Raw genomic sequence first — 21,606 nt, forward strand, 5'->3', positions numbered from 1 at the left:
GTTTTCACGTCTTGTTTTACACTTCCGACAGTCCCGCTGGGGAAGGCCCCCGGGCGGTAGGGGATCACGGGGGGCGGGGAGGGGGGGGGGGAGCACGAGAATGAACATGGAGAATGAACGGGCATGTATAAAATCTGGGGGCTGAGGATCTACAGCAGTTTCTGGCTTCACGTCGGGCAGGCAGCACACTTCCCAGAGGAGGCAGAAGTAAAGCCAGTTCGGTGAAACCAGCACCGGCCGACAGCTCGCGGCCCCTCGGAGCTGGGTCTGTCCTCACACCTTCCCAACTGCGTGCTTTCCTCAGGCTCTGACACGTGGCCCTGGCCCGGCTCTAGGGACCCACAGAGGAACCACCTCCCTCTGGGAGCTCCAAACGCACAGGCAATCTGGAAGAGACGGCGATCCCTGGGGGGTTTCAAAACCAGGAACACGAAGGGAGTCTTAACCAGGGCCAAGTGTGGAAGGCAACTTTTCTAGCACACAAGTTAAATCAGAACACCCCCAAATTCAGCTCCGGCTGGACCACAGTGGCCATTCTGCACACCTTGGGACGGCGAGAACGGAAGAGGAGAAAGGAAAGCGAACCAGCTAAGGAAAGCAAACACACAAGCTCGTTTTCTGCGCTCAGGGCAGGCATCACTAATCGAGCTCGGCACTTGTAGCCTGCAAGTCCCTGTCGAGCACGCCGCCCCACGGAGCCACCCTGCAAGGCCAGCTGCCATCTGCCTGCCGCGTGGAGCCCAATCCCCTCTCGAAACCGGCGAAGGAAGGTGAAGGTCGAGGTTTCCCACGATACGCGAACACTGCGAACGTAAGAAGGGAGCAGGGAGGCTCCAGGAGAAGGAGGCAAAGGCCCACCCAGGATCAGACCCCGGGTGCCGCCCCCGCCAGGCCTGTGACCCGCTGGGCTCCACGGTGGGTGCCTTGGTCTGCATCCACGTCCCCCACGGTGAAGAGTGTCAGCTGCGCCTGGCACGGGTCATCGACCGCTCGGGACACCTGCCTCCTGTGGTGATCAAAGCCCCTTCCCGACGAGACTTTGCTGCTGCACCCCACCCCAGCCCCCGAGGGGGGAGGGCACCTCCTCACCCCTGGAAATGGGCTGGCCTCGTGCTTTGCTCTGGACATCGGGTGGCAGGAGTGATGTGGCATCACTTCCAAGGCGAGTCCCCACAGGGGTGGGCGTGGTGCCTTCCACATTCACACAGGAATGTGCACCCCCCATGGTGCGAGGCACCTGGGAGGAAGGACCGCTGAGCGCAAGGCCCCGTTGGCCCCGCTGACAAGGGGCCCGGAGTCATCTGCTAGGTGGCATAGCGGGCCAATGCACTCAGGAAGGCAAGGCCTGGGGGGTGGGGGCTGGCGGTGGGGTCGGAGCCCATGGTATGACCCATGCCCATGTTGCAGAAACCCCTGGAAGCTTGTCCCCATTGTCCCCAGGCCTCGCCAAGACAGATCCAGTCCGGGTTCTTTTCAAACCCAGAAGCAAGAGCTCCCCTGGGGGCTGGGTTTGTGCAGGGGGGGGGGGGGGGCGCCCCAATTACGGTGAGGTGTGGACGGCTCAGTCACCGGCGTCCCTGTGTGAGGGCCTGGCCGAGGGAGGCTGAGACCCTGGCGTGTGGCCTTTTGAAACCACTTTCCCGTCTTCCCACTTTCTGGATGAGCCCCCAGCTCTTGGACTTCTTACCTGGAACATCCTAGAACTCCTACCTGATGCTAAGCCTTACGGTCGGGGCCTTAGGAGCCTCGTGTGAGAGGTCGCTCTTCTTGTCTGGAATGGAGTTCAACCCTTTACTCCACCAGCACCGAGACCCGGGACGGCGACAGGTCCAAGGGGCCAGCATCGAGAGCCTGGCCTGGCAGAAATTTATTCAACTCGACCCTGACGAAGGGCCAGCCCCAGGCCAGGTGCCGGAGAGACAGCAGGAGTAAAGAGCAAGATAGAAACCGGCCTGGCTCAGATCTGGCGCAGGGGGCCGGAAAGGAGCGAAGTCCTTTGCAAGCTAAGAGAGCGGCAAGGGCCATGCCATCCATCCCTGTGTAGACCCTCAGCCACTCTGGCCGTTGGCCCAACTCTCTCCAGGGATGCGTGACACAACCAGGCAAGAGGAAGGCTCAGCACAGACACCGCGCACGCAGCCCACGCTCTCCTTGGCCTGGGAGCACCAGCGACTTAGAGGCAGCTGGGTCTCCCAGAGCCACGTTCTTCCCCTGAGCTGTGGACCTACTAAAAACCACTGCCTTGCACGTTACTGGTGACGGGTATAGGCCTGAGTGCTCTCTCAGTGAAGCTGTTAGGAAAATAACACAAGGGTGGGAAAACCTGGCCTCGCCAGGCCCTCCGAGCACCCAGGGGCCGGGCTGTTGGCGGTAACACGCAGAAGGGGACTGACTCCCCAGAGGGCTGGCTGTGTCCCACGGGGGCGCCTGGTTTTAAGCCACTCCTCAGCTCTGATTTTAATGTTGTCCGCAGTCAGCTGGAGGTTCAGATGGCCACAGGATAAGGAGATTAGCTTCTTAAATAAAACATGGGTCTTAATGAGTCACGGCCCTCCCAGGGAGGTGCCTGCAGGCCACCTCCTTTTGTAGCTCAGGTAACAGGTGGACAGAAAGCCGGCCACGCGGGTGGCTCTCAGGTTCCCAGGAGCCTGAGCCACCGCCCCCTCCCCACCCAAGGCTTGCGGGGCGACTGCAGCTAGCCCAGTGTGCGTGTGTGCTCCTGTGTGTGGGGACTGCCAGAATAGAGAAGCAGGTGTCTATATTTGCGGGAACCACATCATCCAGTAAAAAAACCCCAAAAACAACGTAGAACTTCTGTACCTCCAGAAAGACAAGCATTTGTTGTCGCTTTAACTGGTTCCTTAGAGCAACCCAGGGAAACTGTCCCAGCCGCCTGAACTGTACAGAATGTCCACACCACACCGGGGACCTTGAACAGAGAAAAGTGACAGCAACTTTTCCTTTTTCCCACAGAGCTTAAGAGCAAAACCAAGAGCCATTTATTGCTTGCTTGAAATCATTCCCGTGGACACTCGCACGCACAGGTGCCCCCAGCCCTGCCGCGCTCGATGCATCCTTTCCAGAGTGGCTCCTGGCTTTGAGGGTGTGAGCCGTGTCACCCTCACCAGTCGCCAGGGGGTCTCAGGTTTCTGGTGAATCCCTTTGCCCTGAAGGAGCTCCTGAGGCAGGGGGGGGATGAGCTTCGACCAGCTCAGGGCCACGGGGACAAGACAGAAAACCAAGCACGCGGGTGCGGGGCACATTTCCACAGCCAAGGATGCAAGGTTCTGCTTCTATTTGTGGTAAAACGTGATTCATGTTCTGGATTTCCCCAAAGGCCAGTCTCACGTGGGTGGTCCTGGAGCGCGGAAGGAGGGAGGACGGGCTGGAGGGATGTAATCTGGGTCCAAGGGCAGCAGACACTCGGCTCAGGACCAACCCACCCCCAGGTTCAAGGACCCACTGGCTTCCCATCTGGGCGAGGTCACAATTCACCTTCCAGTTTCCCAGCATGCCTTGGGCCTGGGACCCAACTCGCCTGATGACAGGTGACCCCAACAGCTTAGGGGAGAAGGTGGGCCTTCAGGTTCCCCTCTCCCGGGCAGCACTGGCTACCTGTCAATCAAGAATCCTGGGGTTTCTCATAGCAGGGATGGACCCTTCCCTGTGGGGTTGCTCTGGATTTGGGGGCCCAAGAGACGAATCTCAGGGTGGTTAATTGTCATCCAACGTGATCTTGAGGCACCAAAAGAAGTCAACCCCTCCCCCTCTGTGGTACCCTCCAAGCTGGGACCTCGCCCAGGGCCCACCCAAGTCCCTCTGGTCTGCTGGTGGCCCCTGGAGCCCCGAGAACGACGGAGACTGAAAAGATGTATCCAGACCAAGTCCCAGAACACCACAGAATGTTGAGCAAACTGAAGAGCGGGTGGTCCCATTCCCCAAGCCACTCTCAGGGACACGAGGTCATTCCTCGAAGTGCCCTAAGAACCAACATGCACCCATGGGCCCGGCGGATAAGAAACCCGGTCTGGCAAATGCCAGCTTGGCTCTCGACCTCTGCCCCTAAAAGCATTAACCCAAGGACGCCATGGACCGACGCCTTGCCAGACCATGCTTACAGGAAGCAACCTGTGATGGCAGCCCCTGGTCAGGCGGGCTCGCTGAGGCTCCGGGGGGAGGCTCTGGGGTTCGGGATGTGCAGGCTTGGAAGGAGGAAACAGTTCCCCGAGGCCTCGGGGAAGGGATGAGCTCAGAGGACTGAGCTTCGACCAGTGCTGGCAGGGGAGCGGGGGGAGCATGACACAGTTCAGTCCCTTGTAAACGTTAACTGCAGAAATAAATGGTCAAGCCATCAGGCCTCGTGGAAAGAGGACAGAGGTAAGAAAAGCGAGTATTCGCCACCCAGAGCTCCCCACACCAAGTATTTTTTCCTAGAAAATACTCAGAGTGTGTAGGGTATTTACCAGTTACCATATGTCTGTTTCCTTGGGCTTTCAATTAGCCTGGGGTGGGGGTGGGGGTGGGGGTGGGGGTGGGGGAAGAAACGTGTTCCACAGCCTTCGACAGAAGCTCTGGGCAAGCTAACGAGGCTTGTTCACGGCCCGGAGGTGCTGCCCCGGAGAAAACCTTACTCCCCTCCTGTTACTGGGCTGGAGTCCGTTTATCATTTAGCCCGTAGACGGTGCCGGACGTAACACGCCAGCCACGTGGGAAACCATCCACACAGGTGTCTGACCAACACACCGCCAAGGTCACTGCTTCCCCAGGGACTGCACTTCGCCACCGTGAGAGCCGCGTCCCACACGGGAGAGCAGCTGCCGGTGTTCGTCGGGGAGCAAACATCCGCAGGAACCCCAAGGGCTCCGAGCAAGGACGACGACGGCTCGTCGCCACCGTAGGGCCTTTCCCGAGTGGCCGGACGCGCAAAACCGTGCACCTGTCTGCCCGGAACGCGCGGACACCGTGCTACGGGGCCGTGGGACGCGGGCCTGGCTCCCAGGCCTCGTCCGTGCACCCCGCTCCAGCCCTGGGGAGGGGGGAACGGGGGGGCGCAGACCCTGCTGGTCTCCCCCTGGCCCACGGCTGCGGAGGGATGGGCTGTCCCTCCAGGACTTCCAGAAAGGCTCTACCTGCCCAGGGGGGGGGGGGGGGGGGGGGGGGGGGGCACCAGCAGAGGCCACCGGGCTGTTCCATCGGAGTATGTCTCAAGTGCTAAAAATGTGCCCATGGCAACAACAGAAGGAGATGTTTGAGAAAAATAAAATGAAATAAAGATGAGAAAAGAAGCGGCAGTTGCCAGAAGAGTCTGGCAGAGGCAGGCTTTGCACGCCCACTTGCGGCCTGTGTGCTGCTGGAGTGTCCCTGGCTCACGCAGGGCTGACAGGACTCTGCGGGAGCCCCAGGGGGCCGCAGTCAACCCACCGACCGCAGGGACTCGCCTACCCCAACCTCTCTCCACGGGAGCACTTGAGGGCCCTCGCACTCAGAAGGGGGCTGTGGCAGTCTAGGGGACACAGCAAAGTCAAGGAAGCTCCTGGAGCGGGGGGGGGGGGGGGGGTGCCCGACCAGGCTGAGGACAGACCCCCACTCTCTTTGGGGCCCAGAAGGGCCTTTCCTTCCAAAGGACAGCAAGCCAGGTGCTCAGGTGACCTGTGACCCGGGAGCAGCTGCGAACGACCCTGCCCCTACAGGCTTGTCTCACCAAGGTCCTTGGGCTGCCCGTGCGTGCCCGGCACCCTGGTCTTTCCTGGTCACCACATCAGCCACTGGGTCCTCTCCTGGAATAAGATGGACTGACTCCTTTGGCGCCCCCTCTCCCCGTGCCCAGGGAACAGACAACATGCTTTCTTCCTGAAGGCCCCTGGAAGAGCCCGGGAGACCCAGGCTTATTCTTCTGCCCATATACTGCCCAGGCCCAGTGCCCGCAAAAACAAAATAGTGCCCTGTTTCTTAGTTACAACAGCCACCAGGGCCAGGACGGGAGAGGGAAGAAGCCCAAGGCTTTCAGCTAACTCGGTTTTTTCATGTATCCCTAAAACCAAAGAGGAAAGAGATTCTAAAGACCCTTTAACAGGCTTGCTATCCGGTGGGCCAGCAGCCAAACGTGCTGCCCTCGGGCCCCAGAGTGGCCGGGAAGCTGATTTTCCCAAGCACGGCAGCTGGTGTGATGTCCCCTCCCTGCTCTTCTCCTCTGTAACTTTTTTTCTTAAAATCTAATGACTCCCAAAGCGTTCCAGGCTCGAAGCCCAGTTCACAGGAAAACACTAGAACCCATCACAAAGTCATATTTATTCCATCAAATGAAAAGCAGCTCATAGAGAAATCCCCAGTGGGGAAGTGGGGCAGGTTGAGAGGTCAGCTTTAAGCACCGTAGATGGAGGGGGGTGGCCGGGCCCATGCCGTGCGCCTGGGGACAGCGTTCGCCTCTCCAAGGCACAGCCCCCTTCAACAACGGAGGAAAATCGCTACCTCCCTTGGGCCTCGGCGATGCCTCCTGAAGGGCTGGCCGGAGGAAGAGGCAGACACCCTGGAGAGGAAATCAGACGCCAGCTGCAGGAACAGCTCACCCAGACCCCAAACCTGCACGTGGTGGGCTTAGCAATCGCGCCTGGAGGAGGTCCAGTGAAAATCTTAACCAATGTTTTATAAAAATTAGAAGACAGCATCGCAGGAAGTGGTCAGAAGTCAGGGAGCCCCTGGACGGAACGGGGAAGGTTGGGCCATCATGGGGAGGTAACACACGGAGGCAAACTGCAAACCTGGCTCGTGCAGATTCTTTGGACGGGTGGTCAAGGGCAGGAGATGCCTTGGGATCGCTCAGAGAAAGCTGCTTCTGAGCGATGGGGCTCAGTGGTTCCCTCCAGTGCACGATGTGGATTTTTAAGGGATCTCATTTCCCTCTTTACTAGGGTTACTAGGAAGCCTGGAGTGAAATTCCCACCTGTCTTTGGGCACAAGACCGCAGCGAAAGCTCTCTGTGTTCTGGCCTCATCATCCAGCTTCATTTTTGTCTTCTGTGTTTTCTTTTTCCACCACCTACTCGATTCTTCCCTCGTGTGTTAGAGCCCTCCCCTTTGCTAGGCTTACATCCTCTTAGGACAAAGGGACGTGCGCCCTCCACTGGAGCACACAGAAGAGTTAATTTCCTTGGTGCTCCCAAAAGGCAGCACAGCACAGAGGAAAGGCTCTTGGCTCTGGGGCACAGCGGCAGGGCCCCCATGCAGCTTGCAGGGCCCCAGGTGGGGACAGGAATGTACCCAGAAGGCACCCAGGGAGCTGTACGTGCACCAAGCTTGGCCATGAGCAAAGCCTGGGCCAGCGTGTGGTGTGACATAGTCCTCAGGTCTCTGGGGACGAGGGGAGCCCATCACCCCCATGTCATATTTGAGGAAATGAGCCTCAGAGCACCATGGGACTCCTCCAGAGTCACCCCCTTGACCCTGTTCTTCTCGCTAACATAGACCTCAGCCTCCGGCCTAGGCTGGTTTCTCCTTCCCGGCTTTATGCCACTTGACTGTCGCACTGAGCTTGGTGGCTCATCGTGGCACAGACACCAGTCACAGGCTTGGAGTCAGACAGGCTGGCTTCACGTCCCAGCCCTGCGGTGTGACCTGGGCGAAAGCACGAACTCCCTGAGCCTCAAGATTCGTCATCTTCACGGGGAATCACCCAGTTTCTCAGGACTTCAGATGGAATAATCCTTGTCAAATGTTCCAGAATGGTGACCATTCCCACCATTTCCTGGGCTGATTCACCCCCTACCCTGCTTTCGCGTGGTTCCTGTTGGGAGCACTCACTCCCCCTCGGCCCCACCAGCACCTCGGCTACCTGGGATGGGGACCCCGAAGTCAGAGTTCCTGCTCAGAGCCCTCATCGCTTCGTACAAACTCAGCACACCGGGATGCTTCCTCCCGCAGCGATCTTGTTTAAACAACAAGTTGTTCCGCTCACATTTGGCAAAACCTTCCTGGGACCAATTCTCAACGGCTCTCAGGAGAACATGTCCCCAGAGCCGCCCACCTTCTCAGCGGGGACGGGCATTTACAGGTTTGATTTTATGCTCCCCTAACAATTTGGCAAAAAGTTGTTTTATTCATACACGCGTACCGCTCGCTATTTGGCTAAATTTAACTGCCGTGTACCTTCCTGTTCCTTGAGCAGTGGAGGGGGTAAGTACAAGTGAACAGACTGTTTTTTCCCTTTACATGAAAAACAACTAGAAAGTTCTTTGTGTCAGCCAGCCTCCGAGTGGGGAAAACACCCAACAGCAGCATGTTTAATCACATTCAGGCTCCGTATCGCCAACATGGGCTAGTTAGTTATGGGCTCCAAGCATTATTTCTTTTTCAGAAACCTAAAAAACAAAACCAAACCCCAAGCTCCTATGTACTAGCAAGGCTCCTGTGAAAGAGCTTTAGAATTCTTGACTCGTATAATCTTGGCGACAAGAAATTGGTTCCAAATGCCTGAAAATCTTCTAACACGTGCCGGTTTTCTCTTTTTAAAAAAATGTCAACTGGGGCGCCTGGGTGGCTCGGTCGGTTAAGCGTCCGACTTCGGCTCAGGACACGATCTCACGGTCTGTGAGCTCGAGCCCCGCGGCGGGCTCTGTGTTGACAGCTTGGAGCCTGGGGCCCGTTTCAGATTCGGTGTCTCCCTCTCTCTCTGTCCCTCCCATGCTCATGCTCTGTCTCTCAATAATAAATAAACACCAAAAAAAAAAAAAAAAAAAAAAAAGTCAATCTTCTTTGGAAGATTAATCACCAAATGCAATACATCTAGGGTGTGGTTCCCCTGCTGCCCTGGCCCTGGGCCCCCTCAGGTTAGCTCTGCTCCTCTGAAAGCAAATACAAACAGAACTGAACACCTAGATACCCACAGGCGGTAGAATGAAGGTGGCTGGACGCCTACTTCACACTCGTGCACACATTTGCACTCAAAATGGTTCAAACTTGGCTCTTCTAGATGGAAGAAGTAATGCTGTCAAACCCTTAGACAGAAAATATAGGCATAAATCTTCATGACCTTGGATTAATACCAAAGCACAAAGCAAGCAAAGGAAACAAACTGGACTTCATCAAATGGAAAAACATTTGTGTTTCAAGGTCAGTATCAAGAACATGAAAAGACAGCCATAGAAAGGCAGAAAGTATTTGCAAGGCACAAATATGATACCAAAAGCCAGTGAGGACTTCCCGTCTGCTTCCTGGGCCCCGGGTCCATGGGAAGACCCATGTCAAGCCCTGGGGTCAGTGAGGTCAAATGGAACCCGGAGAGCCCCACGGTAGAGCACCGATCACGTGCGAGACCAAAATGGCAAACAGACACGTGAAAAGACGCTCCACATCACTAATCATTGGGGAGTTGCAACCCCGAATCACAAGATGTCAATTCACACCTGGCGGAATGGCTACCAACAAGGAGACAAGAGACAAAGGGTGCTGGTGACGGGGTGGTAAAAAGGAAACCAGGTTCGCCGTTAGTGGGAATGTAAACTGGTCCGACCACCGTGGAAACCAGTATGGACGTTCTTCAAAAAATTAAAAATAGATCCGTTATATGATCCAACCATTCCACTTTGGGGTATATGTGCAAAGGGCAGGAAAACAGAATTTTCACATGTATGCGCTCTCATGTTCATCAAAGCATTATTCTCAACGGTGAAGATGTGGAAACAACCTAAATGCTCCTCCACAGACGAACGGATAAAAAAAGATGTGCTCCGTGTGCACAATATGACTCAGCCACGAGAAAGGGGGAATATTCTCCCATTTGCGACAACACGGGCGGCCCCTGAGCACGTGATACTACGCCGGAGAAGTCAGACGGAGGAAGGCAAGTATGTGTAACCTCAGATCTCAGTGGAATCTAGGAAGGTTAAACCTGAAAAACCCAGAAAGTAAAATGGTGGCTACCAAGGGGTGGCCAGAGCGTAGGGACAAGAGTGATAGCGTTTCACGATGCAAACTTGCAAAAAAGTGTTATCCGTAGAGATCTAACGCACAGTACGATGAATTTAGACGACACTGTATCATACCACCACCGTATCAGCAATCATATTGCCATATATAAACGTATCAAAGTAACACCTTAAACTTGCACAACATAACACGTCTGGCCGTCATATATGTGCAGTTAAGAGAATAAAGAAAAGGTCACGTGAGAAAGTTGATGGTCGGGGAGCCTGGGTGGCTCAGTCGGTTGTGTCCAACTCTTGATTTTGGCTCAGGTCATGATCTCATGGATTCGTGAGTTCAAGCCCTACACTGAGCTCTGGGCTGACAGCGTGGAGCCTGCTTGGGATTCTCATTCTCTCTCTCTCTCTGCCCCTCCCCTGCTCGTATTCTGTCTCTCTCAAAATAAATAAACTTTAAGGGGGGGGGGGGAGGAGAAAGAAAGTAGCATGGTGAAGGGCTCAATCAGCTTCTCCTTTCCTTGCTTGGGCAGATAATTGCACCAATGCTCACCCCGACTGTGGATTTGGCTCAGCCCCTTGTGTCCCTAACTCTGCAAATCTTCCAGGGAAATTTGGCTGTGTGGTTGGGACCGCTGCCTCTTTGAAAGATTTGAGAGGTAGTCACCCCTGGAGGAGTCTGAAGATAGGAAGAGATACTGAGACACAAAACTATTCTTTGGAAGCCGAAGCGGAGTCTGCCCCACTCTTTCTAAAACAGGAAGACAGAATGGCCATCTAGAGATAAGGCACAGCCAACCCGTGCCGGGAGACTTCGGGCCCGCTGGGGTCACGCCGGAGAGGGTGTGGCGACAGGAGCTCAGGCAGAGGTGGCCAGTGTCCCGGGGAGGTCCAGAAGCCCCCGTTACACAGAGGGGTGGGGACTTCCTTGCCGTTAGGCAGAGGACTGGCGTTCAAACCCAAGTACCCAGGCCACACTCCCTGTATGATCGCCGACACGCATCTGTGCAGAGGGGGATGCAGTTAGCCACGCAACGTTGGAGGGTGAGCTGCGCAAGAATTAAGTTCATAGAAATTCCCAGACACCCAGATTTGGGAAAGGCCCGTTAAGCTCTAATGACTCTAGCCTGGCCTCTGAGCCCCCAGTGCCCCTCAGCCCAGAGTCCTGCCTCCAGCCTCAGAAGTGAACAGGACATAATGACGAGAAAGGCACCATTCCCGAAGCAGGCCCAGTCTCTGGCCAAGGCCACACAGGTTTGAGGACCTCAACACTCAAGTCACTTCTTCCTATGCTCGCTGCGTGCACACATGCCCACAAGGCAGGTTCGGTTCCTACCCTCGTGTGGCAGACATGGACAAAGAAACCGAGAACTCCATACGCTTACCGAAAGACACACAGCACGCTATAGACGTCCCAGCCATGCATTCAACCACCTTGCTATGTTCCTGGGCTGCAGGGTACGTGGGTTTTCTAGGAGCTCAGTAAGAACTGAGAAATTCAGGGGCGCCTGGGTGGCTCAGTCGGTTAAGCGGCCGACTTCAGCTCAGGTCACGATCTCACGGTCCATGAGTTCGAGCCCCGCGTCGGGCTCTGGGCTGATGGTTCAGAGCCTAGAGCCTGCTTGCGATTCTGTGTCTCCCTCTCTCTCTGCCCCTCCCCCGTTCATGCTCTGTCTCTCTCTGTCTCAAAAATAAATAAACGTTAAAAAAAAAATTAAAAAAAAAAAAAAAAAAGAACTGAGAAATTCAGACTCTGCCCAGTAAGATCAGCTGCAGGAACAAAAAAGGTGGTATCGAGTTCAGGTTCTGAGTTTAGTCCGAAAAGGAGAAAATGACCGAGATCCAGATTCTTCTGGGCGCTGACAGGAGATGATCATTCCCACTCTGGGCAAACAGTCAACAGTGATGACCGGGAATGACCCATCAGCCCAGGTGAGCTCCAACAGGGGTGGGAATGGTGGGGTCTCCAAGAGGGAACGGCTGCATCTAGGCCTCGAATGCAGAGGCCAGGAGCAAGTGACCACAGAGGGAGGGGGCACCTTGAATTTGGAGAACAAGGAACCAAAGAGCCACATTTGACTCCTAAATGTGCACAGGGGCCAGCCTGAAAGACGGACAAAAGCTGCCACTTTTATGGGCACAGGAACGCATTTTAGGGGTTTTCCTCACTCGGGAAGGCTGAGCTGTCAGCACCTCTGCAGTGCACGGCTCCTTCCCGAGCTTGATTTGTAAGGGAGGCAACCGTAGAAAAGAGGGTCCTGGCCAGAAACAGAGACGAGAACTGGCTGAGTGGCCTCACACAAGTCTCCTTCCTGCTAGAAATTTCTTGGCCACCGAGGTACAGACCACTCTGTAAGAAAACAAGTCCCAGAGTTGCCCCAGACGGGGGTCACAAAACAACAGCCCGGACTCTAAGAGCCCTTGCAGGCTGTGACTCCTGCACACAGGTCTTTGCTCCCTCACGCTGGCTCATGTGCTCTCCCTCGACCTCCCTGCAAGGTCTGCATTTGATGGCTGTCCTAGGGTTCGTACTGTGCCCTCAGCCTTTCCCTCCAGTGCACACCATGTCCATAGACAAGTGTTCCCAGCCACATCGGGCTCCCAGAAGGCCCCCGCGTGGCCCCCTGGTTTCACATGGCAGCACGCCCCACCCCTGACAACACCCCAGGCTGTGGAACATCTGAGGACCACGCTTGGGTCTTACGCGATTGTGAGCGTCAAAACATCTGACTTGGGGCTCAGCACACAGCAGGGGCACGGTCAGTGCTGAAGAACCGTGCCCAAGTGCAAAGCTCACAACCTGCCTTACTTGGTCCACGGTCTGTGTTCAGGAGTGTTGAGGGTCTCCCTGCTTCCCTCACACATCTCTTTAGTCAAATGGCAAGATCTTGCCAAAGTAATGCTATTCAGCAGAAGGGATGGTGTCAGCCTGCTGTCCTGCCGGGTCAGCTCAGGGTCACAGCCCCCAGATCCCCATCCCGCCCCTCCCAGGCTGGCTCTAACCTGGGGTAGGGAATGGTGTGAATGGCTGGCACTGGGTGCCTTTGGGGCCTCACGGTGACCTCCCTCCAGCCCGATGGTTTGAGAGTCCTCACCCTCAAGACCAGGGAATCGCCTCCCTGCCCACCTGTCAGCACAGACCTTCATATGCCCAGGGCCCCTCCACAAAAACCAAGGACCGGGAAGGAATCACCAGGTGTGCGTGGCCCGATCCTCTGATTCTGTTGAGACTGGGGTTTTCTCCGGGTGGGGGGGGGGGGGGGGGGGTCCCCAGCTTCCTACCCAGCAGGCCAGGTGCACACACGTCAGTGCCACATCCAACAACACCACACGCGTGACCAGCTCTGATGGCGGAGAATGTGGGGACAACCACCCATCTCCCCACAGCCCCAGTGGAAACGGACCTTGGATGTATCCTGAAAGGTCCTCGGGGCAGTGGCCCCTGCAACCAGCTGGGGGTCACAATGCTTAATGAATCCAGCTGCATGCAGAAAAAAGCCTGGAAGGAAACAGACAAGCCCCAGAAAGAGCGAGCCCTGCTGCATTTCTCATCTGCAACCACGAGCGCTGGGCGTGCTCTGGGCGAGCCCTCCGCAGGCTGTGTGCTCTGTCGTGTCCGGGGAAGACAGATTCCGAAGATGGCTGCAGTGCCGCTGTTTACAGGAGGCGCCCTGCTGCACTGTCACAGAAAGGGCTCAATCGACACCACGTGATGTGGGGGAGGGGGCACCGCCGGGTTGCAGCCACTGCCGGAAGGTTCCGCAGCTTGTGCCACACAGTCAACCAGGTCAGCGCGTGAGCCACAGCAGGTGCACCGGGGGCCGACGCTCACGCAGGTCTGATGTGCAAGCTCCCTAATCCCGGGTCACGTGGGAATGGCGGGCTGCACGGGGGTCCCTCCTCGTCCGGTCACCCTGAACTGCCACGGACTAGCAAGCAGCCTGGTATTTATACCCACAAAGACGGCCGAGATGAAGCAGGTAATTCATGGACTAAGAAAAGCAAGTAGGTGTCCCCACATCCAAAGCCCATAAAAAGGAAACCAGGCACTGAAGCCCTAACATGCAACCCACTGGAAACCTACAGATTCCCTCTCCAAAGAGAGAGAACACAGTCCCCCTTCCTGGCCTTCCCTGCTCCTCCAGATCACCCGGAAACCTTTGGAGTTAGGTGAAGACCAAGACGAAGAAGCTTTACTACTCCTGCTGGCCGTGTCGCAAGTGACCACGGCGGCCAGAGCTAGATTCGAAGATGGCCATCGCCCAGCTCAGCAGGCAAGCGGGGACCGCCCCGCGGGGGCTTCGGGTTTCCAGGCTTGAGGTCTGTGCTGCTTCCCTTCAACGTAAACGTTCCCCTCGCGGGGGGGAAAGGGCTGCCGGGAGCTCGGCTGTAGGTTCCAACCGATCGAAAGCCGGCTATCGATTCTATGAAGCCTGCCACCCCAAATGCCACTTCTGCAGGCTGCGAGCTCCTACCCCCGGGTCCCCGACACGCCGCTTTCAGGGCCGGGGGGGGGGGGCGGTTATAAAGACACACTGCATGTACGAGAAGGGACGCGGAGGAAAACGGCTGCTACGGGCTAGATCATCCGACAGAGAAATTTATTTGCTGGCAGACTTCCTACTTTAGGCTTCCTTGGCACTGGCTCACTGCCACACAAATGAAACAAAAATCAATATCCTTTGGTCTGCAAAGCAGTGTGTTAACAATCAGACTCCAAACAACTTAAATAATATCCCTTACCCCGGACCCAAATAATGGGGAATGTTTTCTCGAGAAGGCGGTGCAAAACTAACAGGGGAAAAAAAAAAAAAAAAAAAAAAGGAGAAAATAAGGCAGTTTTACAGGTCCTCCTTCAGCAAAACCTTTCCAGGACTTCAATGAGGAGATAATCTTTCTGTGATTATGACCAAACCCTCTCGTTGCTTAGCAACACATAATTAAGGAATATGTTTTCAGATCCGCTTTGCAAGCCCGGCCATTATCAGATGAAATTACCGGAGCAACAAATGTCATCGCCATGCAAATTAGTTGGTTGCAAAGAAAGAATGTTTGGGAAGGAGGAGGTGCACAAGCTCTTGGTGTGTGCATCTGACTTCCCTCCCGTTGTACACTGATCTTAAAAAAAAAACAAAACCGTAAGTCAAATACATTGTATGATCAAACTTAAAACAAACAAACAAACAAACAAAAAACCCCACACACAAGACAAAACCAGAATCTACGGTGCGAGACAACAGAAAACTCCAATTGCTCAGTCCCCTTTCGGAAAGAAGAAAGACACTGCGAATGCGGGTGGATCCGAAAAAGCAAAGTAGCCATTTCAGTCCCCTGGTAGCCACTAGGTCACCAGCTCCGCGCACAAGATAGACGAGCTACCTCAGGGTTTCAAGATCAGGCTCCCACAGCTCTCGAGGGGGTTATTTCCAAAAAGGCACATCCTATTTCCACACAAGTCCCTCCACCCGAGCATTCTAGTTATTCAGAAAACAAAAATTCATTTAAAAGGGGTTTAGTTTTCCAAACTGGGGAGGCAAGAAGGAAGAAAGAAAACGGATGTACAGCTTGAATTAGCAGCAAGGATTTTACAGTTCAAAGTAAAGCGTTGTTCGGGGGACGTCCACCCGGATTCTTACCCACAATGCCCAAGGAAACACATGTAATAAATTATACTTGTCTCCTGCTTTGAAGACAACCACCTAGGACGGTTCTCTCATTCCTCAACTTGAAAATATATCGTTCCCTACAAGTCAACAGAATTCCCAACCAACTGTATCCCAACGAGATTAAGTCTGTTTTTGAAACAGGGAGTTCTAAGGGATTTTGTTCGTCATCTCGCTTTAACACACAAGTCTGGCAGCACGCCAGATTTTAGCTCTATGGTGGGTGACAGTCCCACCTCTGACGCTGTATAGAGACACGTCAGGGCTGGGGGGGGCGGGGTTCCATGCTAGAACATACTTCGAATGGCAAATGAATGATCAACGATTTACAGGAGGCACTGGATAAACACCCCTGCCTTCTCCAAAGCCGCTGAAGGTGAACTGGAGAAAATGTCACACACACCCCCCTCCCATGGGCCAACGGTTTCATTCTGTCCTGAATGAAGCCTGGGTTTCTCTCCCAGATACACCGCTGTGGGTCATCACCATAAAGGCAAGTTCCCTAAGCAACCTGAGCTGAACTAGAGAAACAGGAGGGTGCTGTCCCAGGGGGTCCGCCTGAAGGCAAACCCGAGTCACCCAAGCGAACCTGTGGCGCCTCGCCCGGGAGTGTGTGCGGGCACGAGGGCGCAGGGGCTGGTCTCTCCGGGCGTGGCAAGAGAGCAGTAAGAGCGTGAGGCCCCACCGTCCTGTGCTCGACCTCTGCCCGCACCATCCCCTCACCGTCCCACGAGGAAGGGCCGGGGCGGGTTCGTTACTTGGTTCCGGAGCCAGCATGGTGGAGACGATGATGGGGGCGCCCGTCCGCCGGGCCACCTTCTGGTAGGGCGAGTGAGGCGTGTGGAGGCTCTGGCCGGCTGGCGGCAGGGTGGACGGTTCCACGGGGACACCGGGCTTCCGCAAGAGCTGGGGGCTGCCATGGGGGCTGGGCAGGGGAGACGCGGCCCCAGCGCGTTCCCTCTTGAGCAGCTCCATGGGCACTGTGTATGCCGTGGAGTAGGCCGTTCTGGGGCCTGGGTGAAGGGGAGGGGCCGGGCCCGGGTAAGTTAAGGCCACCCCGGCCTGTGGGGGGCACGTGGGGCCCGGCCGTGCTGTCAGGGCGCAGGGGGTGGGTGAGCCGTACCCAGAGTTGGAGGGGAAGGGGGGCGCTTGGGCGCCCACCCCGGGGGCAGAGTAGGCGGCCGCCGTCTCTAGGAGGTGCTGGGATGATGGCGCGCTGGAGGGGCGGCGGGCCGGGTCTCCTGCTCGGGGGGATGCCGCCTGCAGGGGACCCACGGGCTGGGGCTGCGAGGCCGCAGCGCCCAGAGAAGACAAGTCCCCGTGGAGCTCGCTTCGGTGGCTGAAGCTGCTGGAGCGCACCCGGGGGAGGGGGCCCACCCGGCCCTGCCTCCGCAGGTGCATCTCGGTCCTGCAGCCGGCGGCCAGGCGGCTCAGCACGCGGGCCTGGCCCAGGTTGGGCGCGACGCACTTGATGTCCGCGTCCTCCATGGTGGCCAGGACGGCCGGAGAGTCAAAGCCCTGCTGCAGCAGGGCCACCAGGGTGGCCTCCGCCACCCCCTCGGCCCGCAGGAGGGCCAGGAACTCAGGGAGCGCGCTCCTCCTGCCGCCGGGACCCTGGAAGGATGGCAGGACCGCCTCGCAGTTCTCGTAAACCAGCCCGGAGACGCTTTCCCGGGCAGGCCCGTAGCCTCGGCTCAGGGCTCCCGGGGCCACCCCCGGGCCGCCGTCCGGCGCCGCGGCCGTGCTGGGGTCCACGACCAGGCAGGTGGGGGCCGCCTGCCTGGAGAGGGCGGAATCCACGGGCCTCTCGGCGACGTCGTTGTAGATCTGGCCGGCGGGGTAGGCGGGGGCCTGGGCCGAGAACCTGCCATCGAGCAGCTCCCCCGCACAGTGCGCGGGCGACGGGGCCCGGCTCTGCGTCCGCTGCCCCTGAGCCACCCCTTTACCCGCGGGGTCCCGGTACAGGTGCCCGGCATCCTGCAGGGCGGGGACCCGGCCTTGCACCTGATCCCACGTCAGCCTGCCGCCCGTCACGCCGTAACCAGGCAGCGACCGGCTGGGTCCCGGGTCCCGCGGGTGGCGAGCCTCCTTGGGCACCCGGGCGGCCGCGTCGCCGTAGTAATCCCGCGGCAGCAGGGCACCCCGGCCAGACATCAGCGCCTGTCTGCTGTCGTAAAAGGCGAAGTCGGCGACGGGGCTCTTGCTGCCAGCCACAGAGTTGAAGAAGGCCTCCCGGTAGAGGAAGGGCTCGCCTGCGCCCTGGGGCTCGTACCACGGTCCCGCCGTGCCGCCGTCCGCCACGGAGCTGCTCCTCGCCGGGGCCTCGGCCACCTCCCAGGGGCCTTCGTACCACCCGGCAGCATCCCAGCTCTGGGATCGGCCGATGGGGACCTGCCGGCTGGGGACCGGCATCGGGAAGGAGGGACGGCGGCGGCCGAGGCAGGGGAGGCGGCCGGTCTCTACGAATCTTCAGTGACACACATCACAGCGGGCCTGCTGCATCCGAACCCTTCCCGGACGGCAGGAAAGACCAACTGGGGGTTTTCTGTTTCAAAGTACGGCCTAAATTATTAATCCTCCGAAACCTTAGTAGGCAAAACACAACACTCACGGTAACTTCGCCTCACTCCCCAGCTGCGGCACCAGAGTCCCGGGGATGAGGCTGCGCCCAGCTCGCCGGCCCCCCTTCCTCCCGGTGGGCGAGCTCACATGGACCTCGGCTCTCTCAGCGCGGGGATTAGGAGCTAAATAAAACCCCTAAAGCTTTTGTTCCATGTGACATCTCATTAGACGGAGGAGGAGGGCTGAGGGCTCCAGCCAGGCCTCCCGACCCACGACTGGGAATTATTTTCACACTGAAGCCCTGGCTTATCTCCTTCGTCCTCACCAGGGCACTTTTGGGATGAGCACCCCCACACCCCCCGCCTCGGATCGCCTAAAAGTGACAGAAGGAAAATAGGAAAAGACTGCTTTAATGTCAGTTCAATCTTAATCCATCCTGATGAAATGTTAATCCATTGCACACGGCTAAGAACAAATTAAATGTGAACAGGCAGGCAGGATAAAAAGGGGAAAAAAACAATCTCATGCACAATTCTAGAACACGAGGTGCCCTGAGAAATGGGCCAGGCCTGCAGCCCGATGCCCCGCCGATAGTGAAATCTGGCTCTGAGAGGACTCCGGGGTTACCAATCACATGAGTTCTGCCGCTCAAGTCCACATGCATTCTTTGCCTTATTATCATAAAACACCAAACCCTCCATCCTGCCAGGGACAAACAAACACACACCTGCGGTGTGTGATCTAGAATTTGCCACCTTAAAGACTACAACAGAAGGGCACCTGGGTGGCTCAGTCAGTTAAGCCTCTGACTTTGGCTCAGGTTATGATCTCACGGTTCTTGAGTTTGAGCCCCGCGCCGGGCTCTGTGCTGACAGCCTGGAGCCTGCTTTGGATTCTGTGTCTCTCCCTCTCTCTGCCCCTCCCCCGCTCACGCTGTCTCTCTCTCTCAAAAATAAACAAACATTAAGAAAAGAAAATTTAAGACTACAACAGAGGTCAACGACTGAGCCCTGACATTAGGAAGGAAACCGGGAAGCTTCTGCAGCTTAGGTGTGCCTTCCTTCATATCCGTTTGCAGGGAAAGCGTCCTTCCAGCAGGCTCGGCGAGCTTCGATGTTGGGGAGGCTTCTCCATAGTCCCACGGATTAAGATCCTTACATGGCTCAGAGGGACTTCAGGCGCAATAACACAAAGGACAACAGTTATTTAATTTCGATAAGGAACGGCCCACCTCTGAGCATTCAACCATTTCTTTAAAGAGAGAGAAGGGTCCCAGAGAAACAACTCAGAGCCAAGCTACAGGTTCCCCTCCTCCGACCACGGGAGCCCATGACACCGAACCCACCAGAAAAACAAAAGCTCATGATCATGATGCTGCAAAGGCAGCGTGCCGTTGAGAACCTTTACAGACGAGACACTGTGCGCGTCTGCAGCCGTTAAACCAGACTGCTGTCTTCACCCACGTCTACGTCAGATTCGATTTTTCACTTACGAAAAACACCGGTCGTTAAAAAAAAAAAAAAAAAAAAAAAAAAAAAATTTTTTGGAATGAGAAATACCAAAAATGTACCGCGAGAGAGGAAAGTAGGTGCAAATCCTACTTTGAACTGGGGGTGCGTGGCAATGCGAGGCAGTTTAAGGGAGCAGGGCTCTATCCCATCTCCTTGTGTCCCAGTGCACACGGGCGTACCAAACGTGCGGACCGGCTGTTTACAACAGCGCTGTTCCCCGAGCGCTCTGTGGCCACCCGCGGACTGTTGAGAAACCGCGCCAAGGATGGAGCCCAGGAACCCAGTCTGTTACCACTTCTGACCCCCAAAACACCAACAAAGCCTCAAGGTATCTGGAAAAATATGCTGGCAGGAGGAGACCCAAATCTTCCCCCGCGATCCCCTCCTGGGAGGCGTGGGGGAACAAAAAAAAAAAAAAAATTACCAAGCCACACTGCCAAATGTAGGGTTTCCACGTATAAAAGCAGCCTGCTGGTGCCAAGGTCAGTAATTCCTCTGCTGGCACGTTGGTACCCAAGGCCTGGCTGGGCAGGCAACGAGGAAACAGGCCTGGCCACACGCAAGACGGTATTTACACGCCTCCCCAGCAGCCCCAGGATGTGTCCGCTTAGAAGACACGTCCAAACGGATGGGAAGGCGGTCTGGAGCCCACAACCAAATGGAAACAGTGCTATCTGGTTACAGCAGATCACTTCCCGGCACGGCTGGGCTGGCAAGCTGGGCAGGCCCGCCGTGGGCAGGCTCTCACCGCTCAGGGCTGCAGAGGCTGGGGCGCGACACCCGGGACCCTTCTCAGACGGAGCACAGGACACAAGCTGGCACGTCTATCAGGTCGGTCACACCTCAGCCTGACGGAGGACACGGGCCAGACACCCCCGAGAAGCCCGGGCCCACATCCACCTCGTCACCTTCCCCTTCCGGTCTTGGGTTTTGTGGCCGAAAGGGGGAGGGGTGGGGACTCTGCCCCACTGTCAACACTTCCACTGGCTGGCCGGGCAAGACGGGAAGAGCAGAGGTGACCAGAAACAAGGCCTCTCTGGTGTCACGTTCCTCCTACCGTTTCCTTCTTAGAGGACGTCCACGTTGGTCAATGTCTGCACCAGGCCCCGTTCCAGGTGCTCTGGCCCCAAGTGACTCTAGAAGCAGCTATGATTATGTCACATCCCAGTCGCTGGGGATGGAGCCGGGGGCCCTGTCCTGGGGGGGTGGGGGGGGGGGGGGGGGGGGGGGGGGGGGGGCCACAGGGCGTGGGACGCGATCACATGGCATAGCAAACGCTCTGCTTTCCAGAATTCCCTGCGCTGACCTTGGGTCACTCTGCCCCGCTGCTGCCCGAAACAGGAAACCTCGTTAGCACAGTAATTCTGTCATTTTGCTTACGATTTTCCAGAACCCCCAGGTACTGAAGAGGTCACCTACAAAATTAAGTGCTAGAGTATCAGAAAGGAACTTCCTGAACTTGGGCTGTTCCCGCCCCTCAGCGTGGGGAGCACTGGGCTGCTGTGGGAGCCGGGCCCCCCCCCCCCCGCTCTGTTAGTGGAAGGTATAAAACCACCTCAAGCCTCAGGATTAGTCAGTCCATCGTGCCATTTCCTTTCCTTCCCATCTTGTCACGAAGAAACCGTTAACACTGTGTGGTGCTGGCCTGAAAGGCTCCGCTCCTGGTACGGACACATCGCTTCGGAGGGGAGCGCATCACCCCTGGAGCGCACCTGCTCACCCGGGCTTACAAATACCTCATTTAAGGTTCAAGTTCTCTGACTGAAGCAGGACCGTCTAGAAGAATGTGCACCCAACAGCTCCTATGAAACCAGTAACAGATTTCTGAGAAGGAGGGCAAAGTGTAATACCAGAGGCAGGGTTGGGGGGGGCGGTGGGTAGGGGGGAGGCTCCAGGGTGGGCGCCTCCCCCTCCACACGGGAATGAGGAGGCCCGGGTCTCCTTTCCATCCTCGTCC

The 21,606-nt window shown here is 56.7% G+C and overlaps 1 protein-coding gene across 4 annotated transcripts in view; it reads right to left on the reverse strand.

Moving 5' to 3' along the window:
* Positions 1-21,606, reverse strand: part of CTBP2 (C-terminal binding protein 2) — a 159,719-nt gene that overhangs the window by 19,208 nt on the left and 118,905 nt on the right. The window contains exon 1 of one of the 4 annotated variants that reach the window (XM_049646614.1): positions 16,335-20,855. The exons of the other annotated variants lie outside the window; for them this stretch is intronic. Within the exon in view, the coding sequence (XP_049502571.1) occupies positions 16,335-17,988 (1,654 nt within the window). The 5' untranslated portion in view covers positions 17,989-20,855. Of the gene's footprint in view, positions 1-16,334; positions 20,856-21,606 lie in introns of those variants that run through there. 4 annotated transcript variants of the gene reach the window in all.

Source organism: Panthera uncia, chromosome D2 (assembly GCF_023721935.1).
Source record: "Panthera uncia isolate 11264 chromosome D2, Puncia_PCG_1.0, whole genome shotgun sequence".
Taxonomy (NCBI): domain Eukaryota; kingdom Metazoa; phylum Chordata; class Mammalia; order Carnivora; family Felidae; genus Panthera; species Panthera uncia.